This window comes from Brachyistius frenatus, unplaced genomic scaffold (genome assembly GCF_029030835.1).
Source record: "Brachyistius frenatus isolate BFR_SWC_R1_liver_20210118 unplaced genomic scaffold, ASM2903083v1 Contig_592, whole genome shotgun sequence".
In the NCBI taxonomy this organism is placed as follows: Eukaryota; Metazoa; Chordata; class Actinopteri; family Embiotocidae; genus Brachyistius; species Brachyistius frenatus.
This window is the reverse complement of record NW_027211191.1, coordinates 1-9,249: the sequence shown is the minus strand read 5'-3', so window position 1 is coordinate 9,249 and position 9,249 is coordinate 1. Positions and strand designations below refer to the sequence as shown.

The window sequence follows — 9,249 nt, the reverse complement described above, 5'->3', positions numbered from 1 at the left end:
TGGAGCTGTTCAAGGTTGGATGTTATGACACCTGGGCATTATAAATTAAAAAAAAGTCTTTTTGCTCATTTTAAATAGCATTTGTGGCTTCAGACACTTGACAGTGTTCCTCTTTTTTACACGTTAAATCTTCATGAAATGCAAAGTATTTATGAACTGAAAGGTTTGAAGTGCTGGACAGTATGAATCTTGGAAACAATGGTCCAGTTGAACTTAGTAGTGTCATCTGGTGGCATAGAATAAAACTGTACTAAACTGGAATGAGATGTAATTGTCTTTTGTGCGGTTTTTTTTCTATTGTTAAACCAGATGATTTAGGATAGCTTCAAAAAGACAAAAACAACCAAAAGAATCACTGCAAAATGTAACTTTATTGAATATAAAAGAAAGCCATTAAACTAATTTAAAACCATCATCACAAGAAGATTATGGTGTGTTCAATTCATTACATTTAAAATCGGAGCTCTCACTAGCAGGCTATTTACTACGTTGCATGATTTGAAGCAATGATCAGCTACAACACCTCTCCATCATCTCCATGTCGGTAGCATAAGCTGTCATAACACAGGGCTCATGATATTCAAGAGAAAGCAGATTAATCCATTTCCTCACTGCTGGGACACACCGGGTCATCCTCAGCAAGAAACCACACCTCATTGTGCCGGTTGAACATTGTCATTGGACTGCAAAAAAAACATACATTTACATTAGAATACAAATATTGAGGGTTTTTGTTTTAGCTGTCTTGTGTGTTTTTCATGAAATCATGATGATGAGCTTACCTGTTATATCCAACAGCCAAGTGGAATCCTTGCTCGTAATTTGCATTAACTAAGTCAAGGTCAGACGACAGACTGTCAGCATGCTTTCTATCAGAAAAGGTTGTCATCCATCCTCCGTAGCTCCGTACATACACGTTCATATCCGGAGTGTCATGGATGTACACCTGCAAGTCAGTCAGATTTGATTATCTGCCAGAGCAATATGTTTATATATATACAAAGTGTGAATTCAAACACAATAATGGAATTTATGACTAAATGGAAGTTAATGTGTTTTTAGAAAAAATAAATGCTCTGCTATTTTAGGGGGTTAGAAAAGCTTACTTTCTCATCTGTAGGTTTGGGGGGACTCTTCTGACAATCAGACGGCAGCAGGAAGCTCATTGTGAAACGGTTCGTCGCAAAAAATCCCCCTTTCTTTTCGTGCATTTTCATAACAACAGGAGTCGTCATGTTGATTTTCTGTCCTGAAAAAACCCCATTATTTTAGTGCAAAGGCATTTGAGAAATGTCACAAATAGGAAATACAAACAAACATCCTTTTTGCATAAAAAGCAGAAGAAAACATGAGCAAACACATGCAATTGTTCTGACTAAAATATCCAATAAAACCGCTGAACTGTCTGTGCTCTCTGATCACAACTAAATACAGTAATTATACTGCTGGGTCAAAAGGACATTTTAGTTTTAGCTGTACCACATGTTCAAACAGAGATTGGAGAACTGGCTTTAAAAACTGAACTTGAAAGATGGAAAGAATCACAAAAGGTTTTGCCATTAAAATCTTTTATTTTATTTCAAAATATCATGGTCAAGAATATTTGATGGCATTTGCAATTGTTTAGAATAATTTGGAGCCACTGTAGGCAAATTGTGTGTTGTTGGGAATTTCTGTCTTTTTTCATGTTAATATTGTGCATTTTCACAATTACATTATTTTTGTCTTTCTTTAAAAAATATATATATATTTTTTTTAAATAAAACCTATGTAAATAAAGGGTTAGATAGGAAAAAACAAATAGGTGGATGCATGCGCAAATACGCACCATTCTCGTTTCCACCGGTGATGTAATCAAACAGTCGTCTGAATGATTTATAGGATGCAAATTCCATCATGTAGTAGTACGTTTCCTCAGTTGAAACCCATTTCACAGAGTCGTAGTGACGCACCTGACACACACGAACAAACATACTGGAGTGGGCATTTGAAAGGTTTTGTGCGAAAGTTTTTCCTTTTTTGCCCAGAGACTACTCACCTCATATGTTTCGGTCTCACAAATCAAATCAAACAGCAGGCACTCCTCTGTCTCAGAGCAGAACTCAACCTGAGATGAGTCTCTGGAAGATTAGGGAGAATTATTATTATGATTATTTTTTTTTTTTAAAGGGCACTAATGCAGACAATAGGAGGGTAACTACTTGTGCCAGGCACTGAATGAAAATGTCATTAATGTTCTCATGTATAGAGGTCACTATAGTGGACAGCTATTCAAATGTTGTTTTCTTGTATATGCATGGGTTTTGATGGCATAGTTGCACATCAGCCACTACAGTAAACGCTATTGCATCATCCCATACGAGGCTGATGTGCAATTATGCCATCAAAACCCATGCATATACAAGAAAACAACATTTGAATAGCTGTCCACTCTAGTGACCTCTATACGTGAAAGGGTTAAATTCACAGGTTTCTTACCCAACTTTAGCCTCAGCTGTCAGAACCAGCAGAAAGCCAACAAGTCCTGGAAGATAAATCCTGACACATACATGGAGAGTGTTTTCATTCAGCAGCAAACTGAGAGTTTAATAAGTTATTCATGTTTGTCTGATGAAAAAGCCTTTTGCACCAAGAAATTTCAATCAAATTATTGTCTACTAAGACCATCTGGAAAGTAAAACTGTACTTACATCGTGTCAGTCAAGGTCTCAGCAGTCAAAAATGGAATGCCTGCAGTTTGGTCCAAAACAACTATTTATTCCTGCTCTGGTTATAAAACACAACTGGGCCACTCCCTGAAGCCATAACTTGGACCAGACAATGGAGGGTCTAAACCAATAGAAGCTCAAAGCGGAAACAAGAAAAACTGGAAGGAATTATGTGTCATCTTCATGTTTTGTAACCTCTTGAACCAATAACATTGCTCTACTGTCCATCATTTTTTGGGACTATTCTGTATCAGGGGGTCAACATAATGCAGAATTCAACACAGTTAAAGACGGTCAGAGAGGTGCCATCTACTGACGGACTAAAGCACATCAAACAAGGGGTCAGTTGTGCTATTTTGTGTCATAAGTTGTGTTCATGTGGGTGGTTGAGTCATCGGGTCATATGGACACTGCAGTATGTAAAAAAGTGTCAATGTGTAGAGCCACTGCAGAAAATATATAACAACAAATTTTGTTTTTATTGACAAATATCCACTATCTTTATTGTACATTCCTGGATACTGGGACTTAGGAAGGAAAAAAACCTTCCTTCAAAAAAACCAAAACGGTGTAGTTTTAATAAAATAAACCTTAAAATACAATTCCAATTTGATAGTTTTTTTGAATCATTGGTTTACCTTTTTATATTAGCTATTGCTCATTGTTATTGTTTGTCATATATGCCCCTGTCATACAAATACACCAGTTTCGTTTTTGTTATTACATTTTTTTTTGTGTTACTTTTTGAAGATCGATATACATGGCAGGAGTTTTTGAGTACAAAAACACATCGGTTGGTACAAACTGTGACGAAACATCACAGAATACATTGTTCCCATACAATCTTATTTACCACTGCATTGTAAAGAAAAGGTCCTGAATGACTGCTTTGGCCCCGGTATACACGTTAGAACAAAATAAGTATGTTATCCATCACGTCTCAAGAGAATTACTTACTTTGCAACTTTTGTTGGCACAGAACACACGATACCCTTAGAGCAGCAGATCCTCCCAGTTTGTTCCCTTTTCAAGAAACACAAAAAAACAAAAGAGACAAAAGGTCCAATCACATCTATATTTACAATGGACAATAGCTTTTGTGCCCGACGAGATTGTTTGAGGTGGTGTTGAGATGAACTTCCTGTGTAAAAAATGTATTAATGTGAATCATACTTTAAGGTGTAATATTTGACATTGTAAGATGTGCAGACTTCATGTCCACCTAGTATAAAGCAGATCGATGTCAGCATCCTTTCAAAATAAATTGCTTTGTTTCCTATTTTAAACAAAGTTTGGTTTGCTTAAAGCATGACAGAGCAGGAAACATGAGGACTGTACTCTTGTGGCTTATCTTTACACACTCCTATATCAGCTATGCTATGCAAACAGTATTGTATTTCAAATTCTACTGTACTCCTGCATCTAAATTATACTCACCATGTATCATTATAACATTAACCACTGCACATCACAGAAAGACCCGGTGGTTTAAAACCCCATTTTTAAGCACCATAAAGAAATTCACATGAACAGTGAATAAGCGGTAAAGTAACCTGAGCACAACGGCAGCTTAGAATTAAAAGATTTTCCTTTTGTCACCGTAGGACAAAGCATATCAGAAGATGTGACCCTCTCTCGTGTCCCAGTTTACCTTTCCTTGTGTTACAAAACACTAAAATGGTAATTCTTTTCATAAAGTTGATCACGAATAAAATAACTCTTTACAACATGGTGTAAATATATTTACATATATAGCCTATTTATGAACATATTTATATGTCTCTACACAATCATCAAAAGATGTCTCTGCTACAAGCTTTTTATAGTGACAGACTTGTAAAAAAAAAAAAAAAGATATCAATTTTATAGGGCACAATCATTTTCTTCCTGGATATAGAGGTTCATTTTAAAGTATTATCTTATCATAATGGATTATCTGGATAGCGTAGAGAAAATAAAAATAAAATCTCTCTCTCTATTTATATAAATAGAGAGAGAGATTTTATTTTTATTTTAAGGCAAATTAATGGCAAAATGTATGGTTTGCCTTTAAAATGACCGAAATGAGAGTTTAAGGCAGTGAAGTTACCCCCCCCCCCCCCCCTTCATACATTCATGAAGCGTGCCCTCCTATGGTAACAACAATAAACTGCAACCCTGCGGTAGGACTGCAGTCGGACCTTACTGTAGGAGGATAAACAAGTTAACAAATTAATTTTATTCCATTATTTAAACGTATTAAGAGACATAGTACAGCAAGAGCAGCAACAACAACAACAACAACAACAACAACATGCGCTGCAGTTACCGGGGAGGGCGTTATCTCCCTTAAGAACTACAACTCCCATGGACTGAGTGTGCCTGACTGACCCATTTAGATAATCACAGAGCTTATGTAGCCACATGTCCCGATGTGAATTGGCCGTGTCTCTGCTAAATGCTGCAGTAAAAGTCTTTCTGGTTTTCCATTTCCGCCGCTGTGAAGAACGCGCTGCTCGCTCCAAGAGGTTGGTAGACTGACCACAACACCACTCACACAAAACTACAGGCTTCCACGGTTGAACCTTAATGTGGATCACTGGTCTTGCGGGGATTTACAGCGTCTGCAGTGACCTCGTGTTTTTATCCTGTGGTGTCACTGTAATTGATCTACCATTTTGATAATTTACAGTGGTGGGAAATGATGTTACTCAAATGCTGTGCTGAACCACACATTTGAGTTTATGGTACAATTGTACTGTCAGAGAGGAATAAGGTCTTTTTTTTTTTTACTTGCATTAATCTGTCCACTTGTCTCCACCTCTGTGGAAGTAAAAAAAAAAAAAGAAAAAAAAAAGGGGTTGAATCTTTCAAGGAACTGAATTTGTGAAATTGAATCACCAATGGATTCTTTGTTTGATGAAAACCTCAAATTATGAAGCAAAATATGTTACTTTGAAAACCATTTTTGTGAATATTCAAGTCAGGACAAAAAAAAAGACGCTGAAATTGAATTTGTAAAATCAACACACATCTAACAGTCAAACTGCTGGAGGCTGCTGCACCCTATCAGGGCCCATGATGACGACTTTTACCCTTGATTTCGGTGATATTGCTGGTTTACTTCAAATTTTGATGCTGGACTTCCAACAGAAGGTTTTGCTAAATCGTGATATTTCTACTTTAAGGATCAGATAACTTTCTTCAGTGGTGATAGAGGCTTTTAACCAGTTGCTTTTTTTGTCCTTTGCTTTAAAAAAAAAAAAAAGAAAGTTTTATGACTCTTGAGACTCATAATATATAAAATCCTGCTCCTCAACAATATCAACAGTCCTCACATCACCCACTGATCAGGTAGGGACTCAATGTCCAGAACTGTTATCTGTTACTGCTTCTAGAAAATTAGACACTTGACATATTTACTCATAGAGAATCTACCTGTTGTTTTGAGCGCTTGGCTGCTTTAAGCAGCAAAATATTCCAGGCCACATAAATCAGATTAGAGTGAATATAATCTTTAAACTCCTAACACACTCTGGTCTCAATGGTGCCTCACAGGGATCAAGTGACTAAGATTATTCAGTCCTAATTTACATTTATTGGGGAAAAACTCAACTTAATGACTCTCTCACTGCTAAAAGATAGAGCATTACGACTTACTATTTTTCAGCAACATTCAGTGATTCTACTGGAAAAAATAAAGATGGTAAATAAATGAAAAATAATAATACATTTCTCTGTTTACAGCCGTCAAGATTCCCCCTGAGACTAGAGGTCAGAGGTCAAAGAGCATGGGGACCAGGAGGGTGCTGGTGACTGGGTGCTCCTCTGGCATTGGCCTGGCCGTGGCCGTCCGGCTGGCCAAGGACGAACTTAGACGGTTTAAAGGTCAGCTACTCTCTCTCCTCAGCGAAGAAATGGCGCACAGTTAGATGATAGAGGTAACCATAGCTACTGACAGTGTGTTCATTGTTTATCTGAGGTAGTGGTCGCCACAATGAGGGATCTTGGGAAACGAGGACCTTTGGAGAAAGCAGCAGGTGACTCCTTAAACAAAACCCTGGAAATCAAAGAGTTGGATGCCTGTTGTGAAGCCTCCATCAAAGAGTGTGTCAACAGCCTGCCAAACAGACGGGTGGATGTTCTTGGTTCGTCTCCCCTCCTCCTCATAGACATGCTTTAAGTGAATTTAAGATTTCTCCACAACTGAACGGCATAATAGCTCAGAATGTCCTGTTGTTATAGTGAACAATGCTGGTATTGGCATGATTGGGCCGCTGGAATGCCAAAGCATCGCCGCCATGAAGGAGCTCTTTGACACTAACTTCTTTGGCCTTGTGCGGCTGGTGAAAGAGGTGCTGCCCGACATGAAGCAGCGGCAGAGTGGCCACATTGTGGTGATGAGCAGTGTCATGGGAATACAGGGTGAGTTTGTTTGTGGCGATGACATTTTCAGGAGAAGCTCACAGTTAGAATGGGGTTAAGAAGTTGCTAATACCGTCTCTTACATGTCCATACAGGACTTCTGTTCAATGACGTCTACTCTGCGTCCAAATTTGCTGTGGAAGGATTCTGTGAAAGTCTGGCAGTACAAGCAATGAAGTTTAACATCAAGTGATTACATGTCCTGAAAAATACTTCAGCTTTAAAAATGCAGCCAGGCCACAACTAAAACTTGAGTTATCAGTAAGCCCACATTGGTGAGACTCTTTCAACTTACCGACTGTAACGGACAACCGGTCCTAGATTCATGTTTTTCTGTCTGTCACAAGGACAACTCTAGTGGAACCTGGACCTGTGGTGACGGAGTTTGAAGGAAAAGTGTATGATGATGCTGACAACATCGATCTATCGAGGACAGATGCAGAGACGGCCAAGATCTTCCGTGAAATTTACCTTCCATACTCTAAAAAGATCTTCAGCTCATTGGGCCAGACAGCAGAGGAAGTGGCCGAGGCAAGTAGAGACAGTTATGTTTGCATTTTAATTTTAAAAGGTCACAAATTTGTATTTGTTTTGCAAGTCATAATGCGGAATATTATTTATTCTTTAGCAAACAGTTCGAGTGATCACTGCTAAGGAGCCGCCTCTGCGCCACCAAACCAACCGGCTGTACATGCCGCTGACCGCACTGAAGCACGCCGACCCGACCGGCCGACTGCCTCTGGACACGTTCTATAAGATGACCTTTAAATATAACAACCTGTTCAATGCTACACTTGGAGTTGTGCGCATGCTGCAGAGGAGGGGAGGGAAGAAATATTGACTCGACACAAACTATTTGTCAATTTGACTTTATTTATATTAAGCTAAATTTCAAGATAAATCCTCTCAGGGCACTCTGAATATTGAGCAATTTCATTGCCACATGAGTAAGCATTTAGCGGGGAAGAAAAACTCCCCTTTAACAGGAAGAAACCTCCGACAACCAAATGAACTTGAAATGTTTTTATGAGGCAGTGTTTGACTGTCATAGCTAAAATTCTGGTCACTGTCTGTTTTTTTTTTTAGTGAGGTCACATAAGTTTCTGTCTATGCACTGACTATTTTATCATATACAGTGGTAATTCTAAAAATAATAATTCCTCCATTTTTATGGACTTTGTTTCTTGCTGTGTATTAATTTCTTGTTTAACAATAAGATTGCATGTTTTATTCTTAATTTTAAGGAAAACAAGGTCAAGGCTATTGCAAAAAATTATTTATTATACTGTAATGATGCTAACAAAATCTTACTACAAAACTGAGTAAGTATGTGTGTGAGTGCTGTATGTGATATATTTTTTTGACAAACAACAAGGAAAGCACTTTATCACAAAAATAAATTGTCCATATTCATAAAACAGAAGTTATTAGGTAAGATTAGCCTCATATCCCACCTTCAACACACCCACATTAATTATGAAAAAAAGTCATACTCTTTTGTCCAAAATGGAAAAAAAACCCAACTCATACTATGTGTCCAAAAAAAAATCTAATAAAAAGTCAAACTTATGTTGTTCAAAATGCCATGTATGTTGTCCAAAAAGAAATGTCATACTATATTAATGGTCTGCACTTGTATAGCACTGTATTGTCTCAAAATGCTTTTGCATGGTTTTCCATTCACAAACAAATGAGACTGAGCTGCCATGAAAGGTGCCTGCTATCAGAAGTACATTCACACATTGTATGCCATTGGGAGAAACTTTGGGTTCAGTGTCTTGCCCACTGATGAATGTGGACAGGAGGAGGTTGGGATCAAACCACCAACCTTCTGGTTAGTGAGCAACCCACCCTACCGTCTGAGCCACAGCCTCCCTGTACTTTGTACATATAATACGTTGTCCAAAATGGTGTACTATAGTATGTTGTCCAAAATGTAAAAAAAAAAATAAAAAAAAAGTCATAACCACCATACATCATACTATTGTATGACTTTTTTGTGATTATTTTTTTTGGGACGAAAGAAATGTCATACTATAGCATGACGTTTTGAACGACATACTATGGTATGACTTTTTCTTCATATTTTATACGACATACTGTAGTCTTAAGTATTTTTAATTTTTTTGGCGGAAAA

The 9,249-nt window shown here is 37.7% G+C and overlaps 2 protein-coding genes across 3 annotated transcripts; one reads left to right on the top strand and one right to left on the bottom strand.

The window, feature by feature from the left end:
* Positions 1–352: 352 nt before the first annotated feature.
* On the bottom strand, positions 353–2,709 carry soul5 (heme-binding protein soul5). Its single transcript, XM_069688441.1, has 7 exons — positions 2,691–2,709; positions 2,479–2,538; positions 2,039–2,120; positions 1,829–1,952; positions 1,107–1,249; positions 783–946; positions 353–683 (listed from the first exon to the last, which is right to left on the bottom strand). Coding segments are annotated over exons 1-7 (663 nt in total). The 5' UTR covers positions 2,693–2,709; the 3' UTR covers positions 353–595.
* Positions 2,710–5,098: 2,389 nt separating this feature from the next.
* Positions 5,099–8,220, top strand: LOC138614848 (retinol dehydrogenase 8). Of its 2 annotated transcripts, none has more exons than XM_069688439.1 (7): positions 5,099–5,215; positions 6,435–6,575; positions 6,674–6,835; positions 6,933–7,112; positions 7,208–7,301; positions 7,460–7,643; positions 7,741–8,220. In XM_069688439.1, the coding sequence occupies exons 2-7, from the start codon at positions 6,479–6,481 to the stop codon at positions 7,951–7,953; spliced, it is 930 nt and encodes a 309-aa protein (XP_069544540.1). In that variant the 5' UTR covers positions 5,099–5,215; positions 6,435–6,478; the 3' UTR covers positions 7,954–8,220. The 2 variants fall into 2 exon arrangements, with proteins under 2 accessions (XP_069544540.1, XP_069544541.1); XM_069688440.1 differs by lacking the exon at positions 5,099–5,215 and adding an exon at positions 5,960–6,041.
* The last annotated feature ends 1,029 nt before the right edge of the window (positions 8,221–9,249 follow it).